Genomic DNA, 27,006 nt, shown 5'->3' with positions numbered 1-27,006 from the left:
GCTTTGAGATTATTGGTCAAAATGCAGATGGCAGATGACCAGTTGTACTGGCTTTAAGTGAAATCCAGAGAAGCAACATCATAGCCGGGGATCAGTACAGAACAGCAGAGCTGTCCTGGTTTCAGCTAGGGCAGAGTTAGGGTAGCGTAGATCCAGTCCCTCTGGGCTTACAGTCATGACAACAGCTTATTTTCCTCTATACTGTATCAGGAACACAAAGGTAGACTAATAATAATAATGATGATGTCAACAAAGCTTTAACTGACTACATAACTGCTTTTGCAGATTATACCTACGAGCTGATAAGAAGCTGCTACTACTTAAGGGAAAGTAGGGCTTGGGTTTCCATCAGGGAAAAAGTTCCTTCTTGTTTAGAGACAGAATAATAAACAAAAAAATCAACACCACAGGCTTCCAAGACCTTCCAGGTGCTAATGCGCCCCAGCTGTCAGTATGTTTAGTATTTCCAGGTAATTCACAAGAAAGTAATCCAAGGGCTATTTTATGATAGAAATATGGAAAGCACTGACATGCAAGTTGTTGGGCATGCTGATGAGAGTAGTCATAGAACTAAATTTGTCAAAATGTGACTGGCATCTGGTGCCTACCACCACAGATGACTGTTTTCATGCCCAGGAAGCACTCCCTCACAATGAGTAACAAGCAGCAAACTGTCCACATTCATGCTGGTAGAAAGCCTGTTCACAGATACTTCAGATACCTTTATCTGTCACCAGACAAAAGGTCATTAGGTACCCTGAAACCTCTCCAGATCCTATGCAGGTTACACTTCATTAAAACAGGAAGGGGAACATGGATGGAGGTTTGCTGTTCCTTCACCACCAACATGGCTAGTAGCAGCTTTAGGGGATTGTTTTCCTTGACTATTGGGAATCAGAAGATATGCTGATATGCTGCTGTCATCAGCAAATGATCTACAATATGTATCTAAAAAGACTTGATGGCTTATTTCTCATGGATAGGTTTGAACTGGGGAGAAAGAGAGGGCGAGATCTACCAGCACTGAAACAATGAAGAGACAGGCAGCATGGCTCTGGGCAATCCAAACCACGATCCATCAAAGCTCGATAGCATCTTGTGGGAGAAACAGGAATTGAAGGAACAACTGCTCCCAGAATCTTCCCTGGTTAATGCAGGAGCGTGTCCTCAGCTAGTGGGCTCAGCGTGTCCTCAGCCTGTTTAACTCCAAAGCTGCCATAAACAGATTGGAGCTGGACACAGCTCACTGTGTCCAGCGCTCAGAAGGGCCCTCTGGCAGAGGCTGTAATGTTGGGCGAGCAGTTTCCAGCAGGCAGGATTTCGTTTGCCCAACAGGACAGAGCCAGCTTCAGCCTAAATGGGGCCAGGAAGGGCTGGCAGCTGTGCCACCGCATGACTGCAGCAGATGGCAGAGAGGCAGGTGCTGCTGCATGCCTACCCCAGATATTCCAAGCAGGAATACAGGCACAGCGCATATTGCACGTTCTGGACATGATGAACTCACAACTTCTACCAACAGGCCATACAGTAGCTCCAAACACTCTTCTAGACATCAGGTGAATCCTAAACAATACTGTGGCACCTGCAGTGCTGAGGCTAAAATCTTCTCATACCTCCAAACATACCTGCTCATCTCCAGAGTCAGAACAAGAGCATGTGGGGTGAGTAGAGTAGATCGGATGTTTAATATACAATTCAGTAATTTATTATCTTTTTAATTTTTAAATGCTTTGGAATGTCAGGGTTGCTCTTGCAGGCTAACCCAGTAATGAATCTACAAACATTTTGAAGGCAATCCTACACAAGACTATTTCTGGTTTAACCATCGCTTATGCTCTAAGTGTGCAGCAGTTATGCCTCTCATTCATCATGTCTGAAGTGAATGTTCTTTTCAAAAGAAAACTGAATAAAGTGCTTGCTGCAGATTGCAGTTTCAAGTTGTTCTACATTCATTAGTATTTAGGAATTGCAGAATTTCAGGGCAGAGGGACAAGGTGTACAGCCTTTTCATTTATCATTGAGGCCACAACTGTATTGTCACAAGGATGGAAATGAATTCACATGATTCCTCTTCTTCCTTCTGCCTTCTGAAGCCATGAAATTATTTCAACAGTCTGAACTTATCTGCCTTGCACATGTACCTGGATTCAACAGGGTGAACAAAGATCAACATTGGGTTTCTACTCCTGATTTTTCTTCTTCAACTATTTATAGCAAGAACGTCAGAACAAACTGTTTGGCGCCCACCCATCACATGCAGTGCAAGACCATTAGTCTCTATGACAACCTGATCAGAATAAACTTGTGAAGAAGTCAATTTCACAATAAAAATGAAATCCTTCAAACTATAGCACCTGTAAGAAATTGGCAGGGAAAGAAGAAAGAGGAAAGCTCCTTCTGGCAAGGAGTGAGTTGAAAAAAGCCTGCTCCAAAACGCTGAAACATCTTCCTGACAAGAAGGTTTGCAATTTCAAAGGTTTCTTAAAACCAACCTCTAATCTACTTTTTACATCTGATAGAAGTTTATAGAAATGTCTTCCCAGAATTGGTTTTATACAAAGACTAAACTGCACTTGAATAGTCTGGACAGTGCTTGGATACTGCTCATGCTTCTTGACTATGGGATAAGAGCAACAGAGAGAGAGAGAAGGGCCTGTTTCGGCTTCTCCTGCTGCCACACACTCCTTTGAACTATCAAAGCACAACGTATTTCAGAGTTCAACTCCAACAAAGCCTTCTCATAAGCAATACGTGGTGATAGGACAGTGGTTGGCATAGAGAATCCAAGCACAGAATACAACAGTGGATATAGACTTTTACCTTTATAAAAGAGTACCACTATCTTCTGAAAGGCTTTCATGAAGTGAATGTTGTCATAACAGTACTCCTGCACCTTCTGGAGAAGGATCAACTCTGACTGGCCTTGAGTGCTAAACACAGCAAGCAGGGGGGCATATTGCTGAAAGGAAGAGAGGGTAAAAAATAAGTCAGTATACTAAAAATACAAATAAATAATTTTTTTTAAAATATGCATCATGAATTTCATCCCTGAAAATCTGTTTCACTGAAACCTTAGATTTACTTGCACACTGTATTTTCTTAAACACATACAATGCATATACATGTTTTTCTAGCATGTTGCTGCATGCTGTGAGCTAAAAGTCAGTACCACTTAGATACTGAATTTTGTAAAATAAATTTATGAAGCCCACAGTTTGGGAGTACTGCTGTCACACATTTCACAAGGCAGCATGCTGCTCATTCAGGAGTGATGTTTTACTGAGGTTCATAATGTAAGATATCCCAGGATGAAATGTATGAAAATAATAAAAATCTCTAGAGTCATAGGGGTTTCAGAAGTCCCAGGAAACTGAAATAAATTAAATTATTCCAAGTGAACTGTGATTAAGTAGCATTATTTTTTCTCATTACCACAATCAAGAGTATCATGACAACGTTTTCTTTGGTAATGAGCAACATTTTCTAAGTACAGTATTAACTGCTAATGTTACTCTGACAAGACAGTAATGGTACCTTTCATTGTCTTTTCCTGGAGCCTATTCATATAATAAAAGATAAAGCAAAAACTTACTTGTTATGCAATTTTCCCCTCTTATTTCAGATTTTAAAATTAAAAATTACATTAAAGGACCATATCCTGTTCACTCTTCCTTAAAAGCTAGTGCTTATATCCACATCTCTCTGATTTCCTGTCATCTTAGCCTGTGATGAGTCCAGCTAAGAGTGCAATCTTAAGGTAATATTAAGAGCGTGTTTCAGAGATGAAGGGAAAACAAATTACCCTTGATCTTCAGAGCCCTAGGCCAAATATACGTAATGTCACCATTTAAATTGTTCTGGCACTGATCAGCTCAGCCTTTCTTAGCTGTTTTCAGTAACACCCAGTTTGACATTTTTCAACTGGATTTGCAATGGCCTGATATCACAGAGTTCTGGTATGTGAGACCAGGGCTGCTGATGGTCTTGGTCAGGTAAAAAATTACCCATCACTGATGGGCAAGTTTAAAAGAATTTACACTTCAGCACTTCTCTACAAGGGGCTAAATCCTGAGGGTTTAACCCAACATGATCCATGGAAATAAACTATTAAAATGTGTGAGAATCAACTGAAATTTTAAAGGTTGGTCAAAAAAGTATTTTTTAATAATTATCAGCTATTAGTTTAAAGACAGAGAGAGAGCAACAAATTACACAACAACAATAATGAGCAGCTCAGCAGGCAGACAGTATTAGTACTTCTGGAAGAAAGTCCCTTACCTATGAGAAATGGCAAGATCCAGCTAACACTAGAAGTTTTTCAACTTCTGGCAAGTATAGCCACATCTTAATAAACAATGTCACTGCTTTGGTAAAAGCACTGAAAAACTTGTGCAGGTTTTGGGTAGCTCTTTTTCCTGTTTTAGACCTTGCAGCATTCAGCTGTTGCAGGGAGGCAGGGCAATATACACTGCAGTTGGTTTATTCAGCAGAACTCACCACCATCCATATATTTGTGAAGTGCTGCTGTCTATAAACATTAAGTAATTTCTAATAAAAATCCTATGTTTTCAGTTTAGAAGTAAAATATCTTCATTTTGCCACATCTGGCTTGACTCCCTTTGCATTCCTCTCTTACCTCTCAACTGGTACAGACTTACAGGTACAAGTTTCACAATGTCTAAATGATGAAGAATCTATAAAATTAGCTTCCTCTCATTGCTGGCTGAGCAGAGTGGCATTATTTTCCATTTGTGCCAGGTTAGGGAGCAGTGGATCAGCACCTGCAGTGTCATGAACTCGCCACAGCCTTGCCTCCAGTGAAAATTGTGTACAGGATTCTCCCCACCCACGGAGAACATCTCTTCTCTGCATTGGAGTGGCCTAGGAGCTATGTCCAGTGTCATAGTGAGGTTACTGGGACGATGAGGAGCTTATTCCATAAGATTCAGGGTTGAACAGCTTGCCCTGTCTCCTCCTGAGTTCAGCTCCTGCCTGTCCTGCCATATGGACTGGCAGGAGCTGAACTTTTACTGCACTGCCTGAGTATACTGGTTCATGGCTGTCCACCTCTTCCATTACGTAGCCACCCATCCAGCAAGGCTTTTTAAGGTCTGCAAACTAGGTCAACATTCTGCCTTGACACATCTTTTCAGGGGTGCTTCACATACAGCTTACTAAAAGAAATCTAGTAAATTAAAGAGACTGGTACCCAGATGTCAAAGCTTTTGGAATGTGCTTTGTGAAGTTATCTGTCATTTAGAGCCATACAAGAGTAAATCCCACCATCTGACATGTTGCACATGAAGTATGTGTTTATACATATCCTGACTCACGCCACCAGATCAAAGCAACCCCCTGATTGTTTCCTGGCATGTCGATGCACAGGAGGGCCCAGAACTAAGCTCTGTATCATGCTAACACTGTTAATCCAATTTCTGGAGTTGGCTCACACATTGGGTCAGCTGAGAGCCCAAACAGAAGAATCCAAGATCTGCCTCCACCTATCCTGAGGAAGGATGTGAAACAAACACTGTTGATTTTTGAACACTGAACTGTAAAAGAAGTAGCTATCAAAGTGTAAATTTTTATTTCTATTGCTTCTATTAAAATCTTACCTGTAAGTGCAAATAGTGAATACCCCATACAAATTCATCCTCTGTTTTTAGAAAGTAGCTAATGTAGCTAGAAAGTTGCCTATCTCAGGCAAGATGCCTTACCTAATTCAGTGGGAGTACATATATAGGTGATGGCTTGGGTCAGTGAGATGCATAGGACTAAACATCCAGTCAACAATATTTGCACAAAGCAAGCTATATTTCTCTTTTCCCAATGTTTAAATATTCCAAAAAGTGTTTCTTAATTTGCCCTGCAGCACTAGACAATAAATCTCAATGGATACTTTGTTACAACTCAAAGAGATATAATCAATTTTTACATCAAAAGAATGAGAAAAACAATGTCTCTCCTCCTTCTGGAAACTATCTCATCTCTACTGCTATTTGGGTCACTTGAGAAAACTTCAAGGCATTCAATCTTACCATCAAAGACTACATAATATCCCAAGCGGCTGCATTTCTAGGATGACTGATTGAGAAACCAAATTCAGATGAAAGGACAGCAGTAGGAGGAGCTAAACCAATGTGGGAACTCCCAAGTATGGAGAGACATCCAATATGAAAAAGAAAGATCTATTCTACCATAAAGAATAAAGATCAGATTGCTTCTGTCCTAGGGCAAATCTTTACAGCCCTGGCTATGAGGGAGTATTCTCTTGGTCATGGTTTACCAGCTTAAAGGGAGTAATTCTGCTGAAAAGCCTCTCTGCCTCTGTTCTCAGCTCAAGGGTCTTGCACTGCAAAATTCCTTCAGATTCAGATGAGGAATACCAACAATGGCAATGACTCTTCATTGGTTTTTGGTTTGTGGTTTTTTTCTACTTCAAAATCTTGAGGTTTTGTATCAACATGTAGTTGGTGATTCCCTCATCCACAAGGACAGTACCTGGATCAGAGAGTAACCACACTAAACAGTGCACACAGTCCCAAGCCAGCTTCTGGCTCATTAGTTGACAAGTTGCTGAGTGTCCAAATGGCAACAACCATTGCACAGATTCTGGCCTCAGCATTCCTGCCTGGATCTAACCAGCTCTGTGCAAAGCCAGCACAGATGCCACCTCACCATGCTCCCAAAATGTCTTTGCCTCGGGCAAAGACATTTCGAAGGCAGCTCCTGCAGGCTTGCTAGTCAGATTTGAGCAAGCTGAATCCCAGCACTTGCTTAGCATTGCCCCCAGTGCAAGGAGCCTCTCAGGATCTGCCTCACTGAAAGCACAACGGAGAGGTGCTCAAGCTGTGATCACCTCAGTTCTCCTGGCCCTCTGCACTGAATGCCTCAGGACACTCAGTGATCTGAACTACCTCAGTTCTGCATTCATTTGATTGAAGTCCAGCTACACACAATGCTTGGTGTGCTCAGCCTTCAAAACTCTACATCTCCTGGATTTAAACAGGTAAAAACTTGACAGCCATAGGATGTATCGTTAATTCACAACTTCCTTCCCAGGCACACACCTTCAGATGTTTGAGGGCCTGCTCTGCAACCAGCTCCTCTTTCTTGTTCCATTCCACAGCGTTCATGACACAGGTCCAGAGGAGACCGATCACTGCTGGCTCTGGCAGCTCGTTTCTTTTCATTTCCTCTTTTACATAAAGCACTACCTGGAGCAGGAAATAAGTGACATTTTCAATGAACCAGAAATTCCTGACTTTCCATATACTTGCAGTCATTTACAAGTAACACCATGGTGCAGAAGTAATAAGAAACAAAATCAGAACAAGAATAATAAAAAGGAAGAATTTAGCATGATATTACTGTAACGAGACTACAATTTTAGTCCCTTCCCTCCAATCTAACAGTTAATGCAGCTAAAGGAAATATTTTCTCAAGAATAAGGGAATAGAAAAAAAAAAAACAACAACCCACTCCATAATCAGCTGCACTTGTAAATCCAGAGGATATTTTGTTGCTTTAGCCTTAAGCGCAGAGTGAACAGATGAATAAATTAAAATAATTTAAAGAAAACCAGAGGAAATCTATGAGCAAAACAGAGGAAATCTGTTCCTCTCTACCTAGTGTTGATTAAGTCTTTGGCTATGATTATATAAACAGAAGTTGTAAAAAAACACTTTTACCTCTTTAATTGGGCATTCCTGAGAGAGACGTTCTTGTAGTTCTTTTTGAAGTTCTTTACGAGTCCCCAGTGACTGCTGAACTCTAAGGAAATCTGAGAGTTCTTTTAGACCTGCTTCAGTAAAATACTTGGCAAAATGGTCCACATTCTGCCGGTTGGCTGGAAAGAGTTCCTAAAAAGACAGGAATGTTCTCTGTTAAATAAATAACCAACTATGACTCTTGACAGAATGGAAGAAACTTTTTTTCAGAATGAACAGTGGGAACAACCAGGTACTGCACTTAAAAAAAGGTGAATGCTTGTATCCACACTGAAAAGTCAACACTTCATTCATATTGATATGTTTCATTACAGTGGCGGGAATGCACAGCATGTTTACCATGCCCTCCCAGTGTGTCCACACATTTATCTCAAAAGAAAAATATGCTCAGCAATACTCAATAAGTGGCCCAGGTACCCTGGCCTACCACTAATGCATCATTTAACAAAATTGTAAATCCACAATGTACTGTTAACATTAACTCCTGTAGGTATGTCTAACTCAAAGACATTGTCAATTTATGAGAGTCCAGCTACTTAGAAAAGTTAAAATTATTCTTAAAAATTGCTATAGCAAATGCCCCATATTGGCAAGGATTCAACGGCATTTATTTACCACTCAGTTCTTGGTGTCTTAACAATGATCTGTGGGATGGATGGCGTATTTTTTTTAACAAAGAAGCTAGAGACCCTCCATCTGTTTACTTACTGACTAATGAGATTAAGACGACAGTTTTATGAAGGCATCTATGCTAGGTAACATCATCTGATACTTTATAGTTGTTTTATACAGCAGCATAATGAGAGTCAACAGCTGAAAGTTTAAGTCAGTCAAGTTTGAAATACAAATAAGACGCAGTTTGCTTTTCACCACTCTCTAATAAACAGCGTAATTAACCCAGTTCCCAGCTTAATGGCAAATTATTTATGACTTGGACTCTTAAAATCAAATACAAATTGAAGAGATGAAGGGGTCTGGAAAGCTGCTTCACTTTTGAAAGATACTTGCTTAATTATAAATTATTGAAGCAGAAACAGGAAATACCGCTGAGTCTCCAGGCAGTGCTACACAGGATGTGTATTTGATTGGATTATCACAGCAGCAATCTTTTTGAGGTTTAAAAAATCCCTACTCATCTTCAGAGAGACACTGTGAGAGAAAGCACATGAGATTGCTACATATTCATATATTCTCTCAATACCTTGCTGCAAACCCAGAACATAGGTTTTGAGTCCAAAGGCTGAAAGCCTTCCTGCACTGCACCTACTAGGCCTGCTGTCATCATTGTAGGACCATTTATGCTACCCAGATGGCTAGTGCAGCAGAAAATTAGCTTACTGTGCATTCACCATACTATTTAAACACTGTTGCTTCAGAAATTTACATTCTAATCATAATCCTTTATATATTATTTCTTACAAAAGGAAAATTATATAAAAAAAATAAACTTCTCATGCCCAGTTGCTGGTGATGTGTGTTTTGTTAGCAGTAGTTATATACAGTCTCTCAGAAGGCATTTGACTACAGGAAAAATAGACAGAATGTAAACACATGTGATATTTAATATTCCTGAACCTGTATCAATTCTACAGCCATAACAATATTGCTATGATTCAAAATATTTTAAAAACGCTAACGGAGTCTGAGGGGGAGTTAACATGCTTACAGCAAACTACCATCTGCATTTTATTTCCTTCTTTTTCCCTGGGAGACATAAAGCTTATTGAAAATATATTGTACTTACTAGCAATCTCTTATCAAGGTTGGCTTTCCTTAGAGCAGAGGTAACAGAATTGGCATCTTTCTCTGCCATCCATGCTTTAAAAAGCTTTACAGCAAAAGAGGCTGCAATCCCTGTTTGAGAAAAGTATGTTTCAGCAATTTTCAACATGAATTAGAGTTGACTGTAAGAATTAGACGGTTACAAAAAAGTTACAAGATTATGGAAGAAAAATGCATTTATGATTACAGGACCAATCACGCAGAGATGAAATGTTTATTTTTTTTCTTTAATGCAATACTAATTTTCTGAAGAATGCGAGATTGAAAATCTTTTCATTCTGTATCACCGTTCTCCATTCAATCATTCAAAGATTTTCTTTGCAATTATTTTTCCTACATTCTCAATTCACAGACTGAGTCCAATGCAAAAGGTAAATTAGGCATTAAATCAGTTAAGAAACAATGGCACAAAACAATAAAGGATAGTCTGGAATAAGAATTGAAAAAACAGATTTTCAAATTTTTTTTTTTGTTTTTTTTTAGAAAGCCCTGGAATAGGGTGAAATAACTTTGCAACTTGAAGGTGACTGACTGTACTACGTCCTCCTAGGAGGCATTTAGTAGCTGGTAGGACCAGGCACAAATACTATTTTAAGTGGAAAAATTCCTTCCTCAGGGCACAAGTTAGTATTTTGTGCATTACATCAAACCTCCACTAGAAGGGGAGATGATAAACCATCAGGCAAAACCTCCTATTTCCTCCACCACAGCCCTGGTCCAGCTTCTTGTCTGCAAGTGCAGGGAGCTGAAGGAAGCTGAAAGGTCTCAGAGATGGAGACCCAGCTCATCATTGAGGAAGGTCTCCTGTAGGTCAGTTACGTTCATCAGTACTACACTCATACCAACAAAGGGTCACAAACCTGGACAACCCATAGGTGACTTAGGCATAGCTTCCACCTGCAAACACACTTCAGGATATCCAATATGTGCTTGTGTGCCCAATACCAAAATTGAATGCAATGGTCTCTGTCACCAAGCACACTGTCCTAATACATGTCCTAAACACTTATTCAACTTTCAGCTTAAAAAAGAGTAAGTTTTATGCCAGCATCAGTATTTCAGGTTGCTCTAGGGCTTCACTACCCACATATTTTCAAACTTGTCTCTAATTTACTGTCCAGATTTATCACTAGCCAGTTCCTATACTCTATGCATGTGCTGCCAAGTGTCTTTTCCTTTAAACAGTTCTTCTCTTTTTCTGTTTGTCCTAGAAATTTAAGTTCATATGCAAATAAGAATTGTATTCCTAAAATGATTTTTAAAATTATTTTAAAAAATTTGAATTTTTAGACGGCTCTTGTCTTCCCATAACTAGGAAGACTTTAATTTAAAAACATTGGAGACAATCACCCTAAAACATGGATTAGTGTTTTTGTTTGATGTTTTCCTAGTTTAATTCTGATTTCAAAAGCTGTGAGCGATGACAGAGCAAAGCTGCAGCTGTGGCTTTTCTTTCTGCAGCATTTAGAAAACAAATGTAATGGTTAGCATACTGCAAATGAGAAGTTAGAATAATTTTTTTTTGAATGCAAGATAGAATATGTTCTAGATAATATACAACTCTTTAACAAAACCAAAAAAAGAGTCATGAAAACTGCACATTTGCAATTATGTCAGGTAGTCAGAGAAAGAAACTGTTGAGCAAGCAGTTGGAGAATCAGGATTCCAAGGTAAATGGCTACAAATAGATAACAAAATCCTTAAAAAAAGTAATCTCAAAAAGGCATTATATCCTAAGACTGAAGAACGTTTACTCAGCATATGGTAAATACAAGTGCATGGGAAAGTTTATCAATCACTGATCACTACTATTATGAAGGCAAAATGAGGGACTGATTTTTTTTTCTTCTGCAATTTCACATTGGCCTGCATGTGCTCCCTGTCCCACTTCCCACTCACATGCAGGAGATATTGGCAATACTTGAAAAAATGCTAGCAGGCATATCTCTGGGATAGATGTTATACTTCACACCTTTATACTATCACAATAATACATACATTCTATAATTTTGCACACACAAGTATGACTTCCATAAAAACATAAATCCTTATGGGTTTGTTTTTGCTATTTGTTCCTTTCCTCTATGTTTGACTGCACTCTTACAAAGAAAGTTGGCCATTGCTGTCTGTATACGTTTCTGCTCTAAAATACTGACTTCTGTTGTACAGTCACAAGTTTCTAACTTCCAGTTTATTGCTGCATATATATTATGTTGCATTAAATACATTTATAAAAAAAGCTAATGTAATAAAAAATATACAGAACAATTACCTTCTTTGACTATATTGTCAGTGAAGAGGCTTGTTAAAATTGTAGCAGGAAGAGTCCCATTGGCTAACAGGATGCCAGAAAGCATTGCCAGTTTTGTCTGCTCCGTCTCAGTAAAGGCTTTAAGAAACAGCAGGAGCTGTGGGTCAGAAAAGGAGAAAAAAATAAAAAAGGCACATATTTAAGGCACAGGCAATGATATCAGGTAGAGATGAATATTAACAATCTAATTTTTTTATTTCTCAAAAGTCCCACTACAAATAATCACAAGCAATCACACCAAAATCCATTCTGAAGCATGGCAGTGCCATTTCATTGATCTGCTGTAATTTTACTTTCTATAAGGACACAAGCCAACACCTGAAGGGAGCCTACAAGAAATACAAAGAGATTATTTACAAGAGCATGTAGTGACAGGACAAGGGGGAATGGCTTGAAACTGAGAATAGGGTTAGATTAGATTTAGGAAGAAATTCTTTACTATGAGGGTGGTGAGGCACTGGAACAGGTTGCCCAGAGAAGTTGTAGATGCCCCATCCCTGGAGGTGTTCAAGGCCAGATTGGATGGGGCTTTGAGCAACCTGGTCTAGCGGAAGGTGACCCTGCCCATAAGCAGGAAAGTTGGAACTCCATGATCTTTAAGGCCCCTTCCAATTCAAACCATTCTATGATTCTACATGGAATACGACCTTAGTCAGGTAGAAAAGACCTCTCTTCTCCAAATATATTTATATATGCGTAAAGATAAAAGGGCTTGCTACAGGCTTGAGATGCACAGAAATCACAGCCAGGAGCCTGCCTATTCACATCTTCAGAGTTCCAGCCAAACCACACAGAGTTGCAGTTCATTTTCTAGCTTTCAAAAACTATCACTCATGGAAACAATAAAAGGATGAGAAAGTTTCCGGTTTTTCTTTTGGGAACAGGAACACAGCACAATTACAACAGATTTTTTACTGGCTAAAATAAGAAATATATTTCAATTTCAGACATTCTCAATAAAGCTGACAAAGGACAGAAGCTGACAGGAACACAAGCTGCTTTAAGACCTTCTTACCATTCCCACCACTAATTACAAGAAAAACAAATAGCTTGGGAAAAAAAATGCAAGTCTTATCATCTGAAGTGCTAGAAGATCTGAACTACATATATACCTCTTAAAAGTCTAAAATTGGCAATTAAGCCTCTATTTTTAAAATCTCAATTTCATATGTTAAGATGAATGACTTGAGAGCATATTGATGAAGTACATTATATTTCTTCCTTTACATCAGAAAAAAAGTTGATCAAAATGAGATTTTGTCAATGGCATTATTCTTAACAATCATATATTCTTAACGTGTGATTAAGCAATCACAATATGGATGATGCGCACAAGGAGGTGAGACAGCAAAGGACAGTTTCATTCAGTGCAAAAGGCTGCTGACTCCATCAGATGCTGGCTTTCAAATTTACCACCACCACAGAAGAAGAAAGAAAAAAAAGAAGACAAAAAAAAAAGAAATACTGCAGATATGATTTTCTGGAGTTAAAAAGGAATTAAGTTTCTTCTTCACAAAGAAGAAGAAATTACATCCTTCAAAAGACTTTGATTTTGTCACGACCTTCTGCTGTCATGACACCCTTTTTCCTTTCCCAAATGAGCAACAAATGCAATCAAAGCAAAATGCAATCAGCTTGTTTTGATGGAAAATTCCCACCAGGTTTCCACATTACACATATTTCTTAATTACCAGATTCTATCCATATAAAGGGACAGAATACCACACATGTACTTGTGCTTGTTTGTTACCATCTCAGGAGAGATCTTCTCCAAGATATCTAAGCAGTTTATTAACTATAAAGCTTTCTGAATGCAGTGATGTTTTAAAAATCCAGATAACTAATGAAGTTATTACAACTCATGCAATGTTTTATGAATAGTTCTGCTCTGTATCAGAGAACAGAACTGAAAAAAGACCTCATTCATACGGCAGTACTTACATAATAACATCAGCTTTAAATTACAGCTTACAGAGGCCTGAATGATTCAGCCACAGACAAATCATTTGGGGTTTTTTTTAGTGGGCTTGAGCCAACTGACTGCAACATGCACTTTTACCTTAAAAGAAATATTATGAAACTATACAATCTCAAGGTGTAAGTTTATTTCAACAAACTGTGACTCAACCAAAAAATATGCAAAAATTTGGGATGCAGAAGAATAGAATTACTATTTCTAAATATATGAATGAGAAACAAGTGGTGCGCTGTATTTCCAAATGCAGCAACTAACTGGTGTATATAAATAGTGCAGGTAAAGGAACTCCAAGGCCACATTTAATGGGAAGACTGAAAATATTTTTACAGAATTTCAATATAAACCCAGTGTAAAATGGAAGCCTAGGAATTTAAAGCTATCTTTATACAAGCTTTATCAACAACATTGTACTAAAATGAGACCTGCACAAGAACAAATATCAGAATTAGATCTTTTGCTCTTTGCTGTAAGTACCGAGACTGTTAACAAACAACTTCAGATTTCTGTGTTCCCTACTTAACTCTTTTTTCTTTTGCTTCTATATAAGCAATAAATAAGGATTTTGATTAGAAAGTGGCCACATTGACTACTATAACATGACAGACTGGGTTTTGACATACTTCTGAGCTGTAACCTTCATTAGGTTTTGCCAGTAACATGCACAGTTACACCCATTCATGCTAGATTTGAGTCAGGAAAGCAATGATGTCAGGAAATCCATCTGCAAAGCCAGAGTTACACAGTTTAAGGTGGAGATGGATTTTTGAGAAGGACATCCAAAAAGTTATCAAGACTATTTTTGAGAAATCTGTATTTGTTCAATGTTTTAGAAGGTCTGAAATCACACATCTATGCAGTTTGCAGCCTTATCTTCTTCCCTTTCCTCCGAAATGTGCTCCTTGCAAGTCTCTTGGCATGAATGTAGTTTCTGGTGTACCCCACTGCAGTACGTTTTAAGAAGCCCCCTCATCTTCTACACATCTCTCACTACCTAAAGTACTGTTAGTGCTACTAGCATAGTTTTTATTTTACTGCTATTTCTTAAAAGCAGCTCAAACTTAGACTTGTAATTTTCTGCTATTTAAGGAAATTATTCAATATTTTCAAGCAATTGTGAAACATAGTCTAATCTAGGGGGAGACTTGGTAATAGGAAGAAACAAAACCTTTCATAAACCCATTTCAAAAACATCAAAAGGAACAAAAATCTCAGTCCAAAGTTGTTATTTCAGATTTTTATTGCTGATTATTTAAGAGCTCTTCTTTTACCATCACGATTACAAACCTCAGCAGGGAAGTCACAAAATGTCCAAGTCACTTCAGAATAGTACCCAACCACCCACAGAACGTTCTCCAAGCTGATGCTTCCCTGCTGTTAGCCAAGCACGGATACTGCTGCTTTAGTTAAAGATACTGACTGATTCCAGGCATAGAAAGAGCAATTCTGGCTCACAATTTTGTATTTCTATTATAGCTATAAGAACTCCTACCTATGTAAGTGGGAGTTCAGAATACCTAATAAGTACAAGGCCAGACCTAACGTGCTGTTCCATGCTATTTTTGTCTTTTAAGCGCAAATTTTGGGCATAAAAGATATGCAGAAGTCAAGACACACATACAACATTAAAAAGCACACAAGAAAACCTTCTGCTTTCCTCCTGTGATCTGTCTTAATAGTGAAAATTAAGGAACTCTACCAACACAGGGAGTGTGGTGTCTTTTTATATCTTCATTATCTGGACTGGTCTGTTGCTGACAGTTTGTCACATCTGTAGGCAGCACTGAATTGTCAGCAATGGAGAAGGCAGGTAACATTAGTCCGTAGACTAACTCTTGCCTTTCATTTAGATGACTTAAAGCATCTCTGTTCACTCCCCATTTGATCTCAGAAGGTTATTCTCCTCCTATTTCCTAATTTGTAGCTTGATTTATGGTTCTTTCATTAGGAAAATAAGAACAAGAATAAAGGACATCACAACATCTCTCAGTAGTTCTAATGTCCTCACATGACTCCGTAGTATTTACCGCTGTTAAGACCAAAACTAAACTTACCTGTACTTTATCCCAATTTTGATAATAAAAAACCCTATATAGAACTTATATGTATTTAAACATGCAAAGACACTATACATACAGCTAATATTGCATTCTTCAACCACTGACCTCAACAGAAATACATATGTAAAGAAAGATAAACACAAATTTTGAACTGAGAATTTTACTGAAAATTATGCCAAAATGTTGTCATAGGTCTGTCAGTACACTGGGCGACGCTCATATGAACTTAAGCTGCCTACATCAAAAAACCAGCAAGTGAGCAATGCATTTAAACATATTTGTCTTCTGTTGAAATCACTTGCACAAAATAATTTAGATGTAAAACTTTAGGGATATGGTTTGCTTATGCCATTACAAAAAAGAATATTTGGTAATTTTGGGAATTAAGAAATAAAACATCTGAAAGCTACAGCCAGACAAAAAGGGGAAAGATGCATGAAAATGGTGTCTAATGGCAAAGATATGACCTAGAAGACAAATACAGTTTTTTATCTGCTTTTTTGGGCATCAGTGCAAATACTGCCATTTAAGATAATCTCTCTTGAAAGAGAAGTCCCACTGATACCATCTGCTTCTTAAGAGTGAAACTGCTGGTATTGCCTTGTTTTTTTAGCATGCCTTTTTCTGCAAGAAGAGCTACTTTTCCCCCAAGTGTTCTATCTGTCTAATGAGTATGCCAGAAAAATCACTTTCATTGCTGGCACAGTGACCCATGAAAAAAAACACCAAGGAGTCACTCTCTCAAATTTCTAACCACCGCTAACTGCAGGAGTCTTTGAACTACTTGATTTTGCAGAAACATCTTCTGAAACTATGAATGTATATATCTTCTGGCCCTTTATGGGCAGCTACTCCTGCACAAGTACACAGGGATTAAAGGATTAACTAGTTAAAAACCCAGCAGACTCATAAATGACAATACAGTCAGTTGGTGGGTTCACACAAGCAGGGGGAGAGAGAAGGTAAGCAAAAGGCACCTAAAAATAGTCTCAAGGGTTTTAAGGGCAATAGCAGTGCAGGTGCAATGCACAGGCCCAAACACCTTCACAATCACCTTCTTAGTTTTTAGTTCTCTAATAAACTGCATTAACTATGGAAGAGGGTGCACCCTGCAATCCCCAGGAGCCACATCAAGCTTCACACTGGATGGTGATAGAAGGGCTGATGGAAAAATTTCCCGTCAGCCTAGGACTACTACGCAAACCTCATCTTGTGATTTGTGATACAAGATGTAATAGGACACTGAAAATTACACAAAAAGCATGTACATAAAAGGCAGTCTGCAAGGTGAACAAGCCCGCTCTGATCCCCTGCTGCCATGGCTAGAATGTTTCTAACAGCTTTAAATGAGTGGCATGGCTCCAGTCATACTGCACCCAAAATTACTGCTTTCTTTCAAGCTGGCATATGGCTAAAACTTCCCATCAGAAGCACTTTAGTTCCTCAACTGAAGAGTTAAATTATTATGTATTAACCACAGTCTCATCTTGTCAGTAAGTGTGCAAAGTGAATTTTTAAACTCAGAGGATTCAAAACCAAAAGCAAGTTACAGAAGAGAGAGGAGGCGGCTTGAATTGACATGGCATTTGTTTAATATGCTGAACATGCTCTGAAACTTGAATGCTGTGAGTCAGCGCTTCTCATGTCAGTGATTATAGTAATTAACAGCAGGAACATTAGATTTTTGCAGGGATAGAGGTAAATTTAGGTCTTTAGAATGATGTACTGAGCAATCAGCATCAGTTGATAGGCATGCTGGCCACAAGTGTAAAAATAATTTCCTATATGAGAAAGAATGCATAAATCAGAGACAAATTCATTCAGCCACAAGAGGTGGTGGTGAGGCATCATGCTCCAGGCATGCCCTTATTTGACCCTTACAGCAATCTTTCTGATGTCTAAATAATATGGAAACACACTTTTACATTTAACAAAAACGGTATTTTAGTCACAGGACAGGTTTTGCCATTATCAGCATGCCAGTTAAGTTACAGTACAGTACAGTGTTCATGACTCCTTCAGGCTATTAGAAAAAGATATTTACATCTGTTACTAGGAACTCAAAAAAGAAACCTGTATTTTTTTTTTCAAACACTTCTACCCTGGCTTCTCCTGTCTCTTCAGAATTCAGTATCACAAAACAAAGCAATATCCACAAATATTCCCTACAGTCTAACAGGTAAATCCCGAGCACTCTGCCACTGGTGAGGACTTTCTCTTGCACATATCTCTGGTTTCAAATACAAAAAACTTGTGGTTAGGATTCATTCCACAAATCAGGAGTGGTTTAAAACTCTTACATCAAGTGACACTAACACCACCTCTCTTTAAGAACTATACCCCAAAGTTCTGCACAAAAAAAAAAATAAAATAAGGTGAGTTTAGTCAGACCAACCAAAGGAATCATTAATTCAGAAATACTCTACATCAAGTGCTGCCTGCAGTATTCCCACAGAGTTAAATTTGTAGAGTAAAGCTGCCCTCCTGTAGATTCCATCCTCTTTTCCAGTAGAGCTAAATAAAACAACTAACAGTGCCACATTTGTACATGAACACTTACATAAGAAACAGGGTAAAAAATATTAACATTCTAGAAAAGATTTCCATCATCATTACCTTTTTGATTTCATCTTCAAATGCTTTCTCCAGATATTTGTATCTTCTGATAAGTTTATTGAAGACCTAAAGAGAAACACAGATTTACTTAAAAAGTGTAACAATTGCAGCCATCTTTCTTTACAAAAAAAGGCAAAGGGAAACAAGACTGCCACTACTGAATCCATAAAGCCTATCTTTGACTAATCTGTGACATTTTTTTCTTTTTACTATCTCCACAGCAGGAAAGGAAATGTAGAAAGCACTGCTGGCTTCTGACATTCTAATATTCCACTGCATAGTTTTCTTTAGACATGTTTCCAGGAAATAAGCAGCTTGCAGAATAGTATTTCTGCAGTTATCTATTGCATTGTCTGCCTCATGGAGACCATGAAACATGCTTCTCTATCAGTTTGTCCACAAATGGAAAAATATAAGTTTTGAGATTCTTGCTTCACAAAGCGATACCTGAGTCAGGGAATTTAATGCAGTTTGAGAGTCTTCTTTTTGCATTTCTCAAAATTTTATTCCTACTCTGTTTTTCACCCTATCCATAGATCAAAAGCCAGGCAAAGGACGAGGAGGTTAACTCTGCACCCTTCCCCTGGCAGTGCAGCTCTGGGGAAGTTGTCAGCTGAGGCTGATGGAGTGAGGCAGTCAGGATGCTGGGCATCTTCAGCAGATGCAGTATCTTTGCAAATCAACTAACATAAATGTTTACAACAAAACACACTCCTGCCAAGGAAAGAGGAAGAACATTCAACAAAGCTTTTACAACAATTATGTTATTGGAAACACTTGCTCTCCGATTTTCACCATTTGTTTCCCATCACGTGACCACAGATTATTAAACCAGCAGCAGCACAGGTGTAAAGTGCATTCAAGGAGAAGAAGAAAGAGATAAAAAATTAAATAAACAAATAATTGTTCACACTACTGTACAAAGGCACAAAACATATGACTCACTGTCACAAGTAATAAGGTTTATGTGGAGAACAAATGACATTATTGCCACAATGGATGAGGGAGAATTAGGCTTAGAATGTTTCAGTTCAGTTTTCAGAACATCAAATACATCCTAATATCCTAAAGGGAAGTAAGTATTCTGGCTCAGAACAAGTGAAAAATCAAGTTGTGGCTATGCTGAGAAGCAGAGACACAAAAAATTCTAATAAAATAAGGTGTAAGATGAAAATGTAAGCTACTTCCTTGTTCATATTTCCAAACAAAATTTTGTATATTTTCCCAAGTCCCTGTAAATGACAGAAGTACACTTGATATACAAATAATCTGCTAAAATATCAGCATTAGCTTTAGTCTTTTTACTTGACGACTTTTCACTCTTCTAATTGTTTCCATGACTAAATCCACAAAAAACCCCACACTACTGGTTCATTTGAGAATCAGAGTAAGAAATTACCTTCTATGTATCTTCTAGATAAGGAAGTTCTAAACATTATTTTAGATAAACTCCATTTTTTGATAATAGCACAAGAACTCTGTTTTCCATTATGCATGGAAAAAAACCTGGCATGTATCTCCTCAGGCATTAATTACAAACTGTTGACTTATTTTGCTGGCTTTTGGTTTGAAATGCGGAGAATACACTGAAAATTCCACTGCTTCAAATCCTGAAGTAAAGCTTTCTTTTCCACTTTCCAATATGCAAGCTTCCACTTTAAAGTTAAATTTCTTCGTGGAAGACCAGTACTGCCAATTTTTGTTACAAAATCATTAAAATATTAAAATTCAAGAAGACAGAATCAATGCTTTTACCAGTAACACAGATTTTCCTGAAGGAGAATACCCTGTTTTAAGAAATTATAAAGCACATGAAATATTGACCCTTTTTCCAAAAATAAGTATATTTCACTTCTTTAGATTATCAGAGATTTTGCTACTAAACCAACATTTGTTACTGATGCAGATTTTGATCCCAGCACCCTGAAATCAACCAAGCACCTTTCCAGCAGCTTGCCACCCTAGACACCTTAGCAGGGACAGCGGTGTTTATGCTTCTACTTGCTGTCTCCAGCATTCCAATAAAAATTAGTTATTTTAAAAGATAAATATATTACTTAGTTAACAAAAGATTTCTGACATATGGGAGTTGCAGTGATATTGCATTTTTATGCCATTCCTCTTGTATCCAGAATTGAATGGTGGATTTGAACTTTCCATAGAATTCTGACTGTACTTTCTCATATAATCATTATCTTCCATAAGGAGTTAGCTTCTTGTCAAGAATGTTTTAGGCTTCGTTGCTTTTTTGTGTTAATTTCACATAGGCCTATTTGTGCAAGCCTTATTCCTGCAAGAAGAAACCATGTATCACGTATGTAGGAGAAATGAAAGCTCTTGGAATATATGCCCAATTCCTAACTAGTCACACAACTCAAGGTTGGAGGCATGAGCTTTATACTTTTTGTCATTTTTATACTTCGCAGAATTGTTTAGGTTGAAAAATACCTTTAAGATTATCAAGCCCAACTGTTAACCCAGCACTGCCAAGTCCCAGTAAACCACATCCCTAGGCACCATGTCTACTAATGGCCAGTCTCTTCGCGAACGAAGAACCGGGGAAGGTGTTTCCACCTTCCAGCCTGCGCATTGGATTTTTTAGGTGAGACACAGTGTGCGCGGAACTGAGCCCACCCTTTAATCCTGAGGTTCATCTGCCGNGGACCACCGGGGGCACCATGTCTACCCATCTTTTAAAAAACCTCCATGGAAGGTAACTCCACCACTTCCCTGGGCAACCTATTCCAATGCTTCACAACCCTTTCAGTGAAGAAATTTTTCCTAACATCCAATTTTAACCTCCCCTGGTACAGCATGAGGCCATTTCCTCTCGTCCTGCCCCTTATTACTTGGCAGAAGAGACCAGGCCTCACTTCACTACAGCCTCCTGTCAGGTAGTTGTAGAGAGTGACAAAGGTCACCCCTGAGCTTCATTTTCTTTGGGCTTAACAGCCCCAGCTCCTTCACCCACTCCTCATAAGACCTGTGCTCCAGACCCTTCAACAGCTCCATCTGCCCTTCTCTGGACATGCTTTGACACCTCAATGTCTTTCTTGCAGTGAGGGACCCAAAACTGAATACAGGATTTGAGGTGTGGCCTCACCGGTGCCAAGTATAGGGGAATGATCACTGCCCTAGTCCTGCTGGCCACACTATTGCTGACACAAGCTGTATTTCTGATACAGTTCATTTGTTTCTAAAAATACATACATATAAATCTTTCAGTCTGCATGCAGAAAAGGTCAACAAAAATAATAAGGGTGTTGTCCAGAAACAGATTCAAACAACAGCAGACTGAGATAAGCAAAACTGCTTTCTGTAAAAGAAAGCATTGCCAACTGTGATAGGATTATCTTAGACATCCTGTTTTCTTACCTAAAATGTATAGGTTAGGGCAGATTACCGATTAACTGGATTTTCAATTGGCCTATAACTAGCCTACTGCAGCCTAGACAGTCTGCAGATGTTCCACTGTAATCCCTTTTGATACATAAATGGAATACAGTAATCAACTATGCCTTTACTGACCTGAGCATAATTTCGGATGGCATCATGATCTTCATCTGCAAAAAATACACAGTGGTTGGTCATCTTGGTCTTATCATTGTCGTCTATGCGTGTGCCTCCAGGAGCTAGAAGGGAAAAAATGCAAGGAACAATTTCTTACTTTATAGGATGTTTTATATGTAACATTTAATAAGTCTAGTAAGTCTTATGTTAGTATCACTAAGGCAAAAGGCCAGAGTAAGAGTTAGAAGATGAAAAGGAGGAACAAAGAGAGACCAAGCTTTGCTAAGGTGTGGTGGCATCTGACAGAAGAGACACCTGGCCCCTATGCTGCACCTCAGATCACACAGACCTCACGGGACTGAGTGATTCAGTTCACTCATCTCAGTGGGTTTTGAGAGCACCGAGAGTGATCAAATAAGCATGGGTTGGAGGACAACCCCTGTGCGTATTTTAACTACTGCTTTCAACACCACAATAATGAAAATCCTTTCCAAAGACAAAAGTATTAGCACTTTGTTAGTAATTTGAGGACTTGGAACATCCTACTAATTCCTCTAATGCTTAGCAGGCTCATGTAAACATTCAAAACACTAGCTTATTTTGTTAAGAGTTTTTTACCTAGGTATTTCCACTAGCTTTTGTTTCTTGCATTACCTCAAATCTTACAAAAACATCTTTTCTTCTTACATACCAAAGAGCAGGAAGCAGGAATCAAACCAACATGACCAGTAAAAGGAGCTAACTTATTTAAAACACAGAGGAAGGTGAAAGGCATGTTTTTGCCAAAGGTGCCACTGATAACCTGGGAGAAATATCCCATGAACATCCATAAAGCACTCCTCATTACCCTTCACTTCTCCTCTCAGCTAGCCTTTGTTGTAACATCTACAAAGCAAGATTTGCAACAGCTAGAGTGCTGTTTTAGCCTTTTTACGCTAGCAAGTCCCTCTGTTTCCCCTAGTTAGTGTATCTCTCATTTTCATTGCTGCAATTATACACTCGTTTAGCTCAGACTGAAGGCTTCTCAGAGCAGTATCCATCAAGTGCCGAGGTGTTACTGCATGAGAAACAACAAACAGTGCTAAGGTACGAGATGCAAGCAGTGTCTAGATAAGTGAAATTGTAATACAGGTTATAATTTCCACTGTAGAGGAAGACAGAATCTTAAACAAGCAAGGCTGATCATCAAAATTCTGTCAGATACTCTGCAGGTTACCTAACATGCTGCCAGCTACCAAAATATCAAAGAGTGTGTCAGCATAGCGGCGATAATCGAGACGTGAGCCTGCTGCATCCAGAAACTTGGCTATAGCCTCCAGGTCATTCCCAGCTTCATTGAGGCCTTGGACAATTGTATCCCTGAAGACTGTGGGTTCAAATTTCTCCTTTTCATCTGAAACAGAGATAAAAGAGAAAGAAAAGGAGAGAACCAGTTTTTAAACAGTCTGTTAAAATTCTGTTTCAGCCAGCAACTGAAATGGCCACGGCACCTAAATATATTCTTCTCATTCTGGTCAACACAACAAAAGTTCTTTTGTTTTGCTTGTACTGCCTCTGAAAATTCTTCAGTGTTTACCCTTGCTTTTGCCTCCTCCTCATCTCCCAACACCAAAACACACACAAACATATCACAATAAATAAATAAAGGAAAGGAAAAGAAACTACTGAAGTTGTTTTCAAACTCCATACTCTTATGTCTCTTCTTGAAGGTATTATCTCATGTGTGTATATCACTGTGCATTGCTAAATCTGAGAGCAGAGTGAAGGGAATGTCAGCTATGCGAACACTCCATTTTTCATTTCTTGTTATTTTTCTTTAAATAACTATGGTCGTACACCTAAAATGTTTTCAAAAAGACAATTCTTCAGGAAAAGAGATCAAGGTATTATTAAAACTAGTTTTTGCATAAACATTTAGGACCAGGCAACACATTGTAACCAAGAATTTATCTTTCATATTCACAGATCTAAGCAGCACTAGGAACACAGAAACACAGCGCTCACATTGCATTTTCTAGAGCTGTCCCCTATTGAACTTGATTAAGGTACAGTCTGACCCCCAGACAATGCCCTATGTCAATGTCATTAGTCACAACAGACATTACTGCACCTTACAGATAAATCCAGGTAGACTTACCCATACCTTCTGTTGCCTTTTCATGCAGGCTGTTAACAGCTTACCTCTTGAAGCTTCTTAAGAAAACAGGCCCTGGCTTTATATTAAGGGCATGTATGAAATGCCTGTTACTGTCAAAATAACTGAACTTCAGAAACAGAACTGGGAACTGTTCTGTACACTCAAAAACAAGGTTTGTTATCATCTGCTGACATAAATACTGATACAAGTTCTTGAAAAACCTGCAAATATCAATTGGATCAATCAATTACTAAGATAAATGAGAATTGGTTAAGAGACCTTGCTTTCTTCCCCAATCTCTTCCCTCCTGCCACAGTAGTCTTATGGCAATAACTATTTTCCACACAATTCCTACTTTAATTAACTTTATTTATAATACACAAAAGACTTTCTCTCTCCTTGTTCCCCTGCATGTACTTGGGGTGTGCTCATTCAACCCTCTTCAGTATGTAACTTGCACCTTATCCACCACTTGCAATGTATCCCCTTCCTCCATAACAATCATACCTGGAAGGCACAAAACAATCCCTTCCACTCAGTGTCCCAGGCCACTGGGAAGCTCAGATGACTAGTCAACCTGTCCTTCCAAGGAGCCTGGCAGCACACATCCAACTGCAGTTCAAAGGCTGCCTGTCAAGCATGAAGCACTGGAAAACTGTAGTCCCCCATTATTTTCCAGAAATCTCCTGCTATGCCTAGCTTCTAATGACTTACTATTTCCCATCTCCCCCGGGACTGCTTCCCCAACCTCCAAAATCTGACATCCTCAGACCAAAGCTGAGGATTCCTCAACTCCATGGACACCCACATATGTGTTCATGAAACTATCTGCTTCTAACCCAGCTTATCCTGAAGTGATGCACACAACCACAGTGCCAACCTAGATTCTCCCCTACCACACTCTCATAACCCAATACACTACTTAATATGCACTTTCTCTGGAGCGCAAATGACTTCTTCCCAGGCTTTTACTTCACACCAGACCTTGGAGACATTCTGTCTCTCAGCTGTGTTACCTCGACTTCAGCTATGATGAAAATCTGGAGTCTGCCATCAGAGCAACCACCTCTCATATCTGCAGGGCATGCTCGTGGTAGACAAACCAGAGAGAGTTGAGGGGGGAAATGGAAGAATGTGTCTTTGCTCTTGGAAAATGCCTACAGGGAAGCATACTACTGGACTCACAGCTGAACAATCAGATCTATTACAAAATACTCAATTGCAGCTCTCTTCCAACTTGAAGTACAAAAAACAACCCAAAACAAAGAACAAAGCAACCAACAAACCCACAAGCAAACCAGTCTTTTACTGAAGTGTAAGTTCCTCAGTATGTGTACTTCAGGCAGTTTTATCCGTGCAGAAGAAACACAGCTCCACCCTTAAACAAGTATTTGAGTATAATTATTCTCTTCTGGATTATCAAATAAATATGTATTACTTGCAAGGTAGAAAAAAAAAGCTCAGTGATACATCAACCAACAAGAAAACAGTTTCAGTCTTAAGAGGAGAGTTAAAAAAATAATCCTGTTTTACTTTCTCAAATGTATTTTGTCTAAAAATTTAAGATGTTCACATTTAAACTGAAAGCTGTTATATGCTTTGTATCATAGGTACACAGTGCTCAGTACAAATACAAACACCATGATTAGTATTTCTTAACTCTTTTAAATATTCTTCTCCTGCCCCAGAAGTCCTCCTCTCATCTGTAGTACCCTACTATTTTCTTGTCTATCACAATCTAAAAATTTTACACAGGAGAACTCATTGCATGAAAAATGATTTATAATTTTACTGAAACATTCTCCTACCAAGCTAATGTGCTGAAGAGGAATATGCTGATGTAGTACAAGAGGGTGAGTAAGAAGCCATCATCAAGAAGGGGTGACAGTATGTTGAGCTGTCAAAAGCACAATTACTAAACAAGCACAGCTCCAATCACAGGCTAGCAGATGCAAGTGTAGCTTGCAGATGTGACGCACACAATATCCAGTGATGCAGTGCTATACTCAGCTTTTCATTTTCACCATGTTACCAGATCCTTATATCCTTTCTTTTGCTTCTAAGAAAAACACAAAGTACATTTATATCCCTCTCCTTAAGAATGAATTTTAACTTCTCAACAAAAGGCCCACAACTGTATTTCTGTGGGAAATAAAAGATGCCTTATTTGGACCCTCTTCTTACTTCATCCTAATGTAAAGGTGTTAATATTGACTTTTTACTAGATAATTTTCTTCCTGAAAGTGTTATGCATCATTTTGCTTAGCTTATTTTGTGTCATTTTTTTAGCATATATTAATCCTATGTTATCTATATCACAGGAATAAACTTAGGTTATCAGGTATTGCCTGTCAGCTTACTTCAGACAATGTGAACTGTTTGGTCCTGTGTAATGCTTTGTGAAGCTTTTTGTCTTTCACGTTATTTGTCAACTGTCTGGATACATAAATTTTCCTTTCTACCTACTGGCATTTTTGCTACTCCTATTTCTTGCTCTTCCATTTCAGAACACACAAAGACATTACTTTGCACGCATGCATGCAGTCAATGCAGTCCACATCCCATGTATCTGTTCCATCAACACAAGCACTGCCCAGATGCCAACTACTGCTGATCCTCACCAAAACTGCACTACTCAACAAGTACAGAGATTATACTGAGACCTAACAAAACTACTTTCTTTGCCTAAATTGCCAAAAGCTTGATATGGAATCGCGAGATGCCTCCCTCCCTTGCAAGGGGATGTTGTTTGATGTTGTTGTTCTTCCTTTAACATCATCATTTCTTCCTTCAAATCTTTTTGAAGTGATTTTCATGTCTGCCACTACATATGCTGGAGGCAAGGCTTATTTATTTTATTTGATCAACTAATAGAACTGGAAAGA

The 27,006-nt window shown here is 38.6% G+C and overlaps 1 protein-coding gene across 2 annotated transcripts in view; it reads right to left on the bottom strand.

Annotated features, from left to right (window-relative positions):
- BZW2 (basic leucine zipper and W2 domains 2) overlaps positions 1–27,006 on the bottom strand; it is a 53,904-nt gene that overhangs the window by 5,858 nt on the left and 21,040 nt on the right. For both annotated transcript variants that reach the window (XM_027877912.1, XM_027877911.1), the window contains exons 3-10: positions 23,201–23,377; positions 22,003–22,106; positions 18,475–18,540; positions 11,785–11,920; positions 9,475–9,584; positions 7,692–7,862; positions 7,071–7,217; positions 2,821–2,959 (exon numbers count right to left, since the gene is read on the bottom strand). In XM_027877912.1, coding sequence (XP_027733713.1) covers positions 2,821–2,959; positions 7,071–7,217; positions 7,692–7,862; positions 9,475–9,584; positions 11,785–11,920; positions 18,475–18,540; positions 22,003–22,106; positions 23,201–23,377 — 1,050 coding nt within the window. The remainder of the gene's footprint in view (positions 1–2,820; positions 2,960–7,070; positions 7,218–7,691; positions 7,863–9,474; positions 9,585–11,784; positions 11,921–18,474; positions 18,541–22,002; positions 22,107–23,200; positions 23,378–27,006) is intronic.

This window comes from Empidonax traillii, unplaced genomic scaffold, assembly GCF_003031625.1.
Source record: "Empidonax traillii isolate 1590-97213 ecotype Southwest subspecies unplaced genomic scaffold, ASM303162v1 scaffold35:size4298261, whole genome shotgun sequence".
Taxonomy (NCBI): domain Eukaryota; kingdom Metazoa; phylum Chordata; class Aves; order Passeriformes; family Tyrannidae; genus Empidonax; species Empidonax traillii.
The sequence above is the reverse complement of the archived record's forward strand: the minus strand, read 5'-3'. Positions and strand labels throughout refer to the sequence as shown.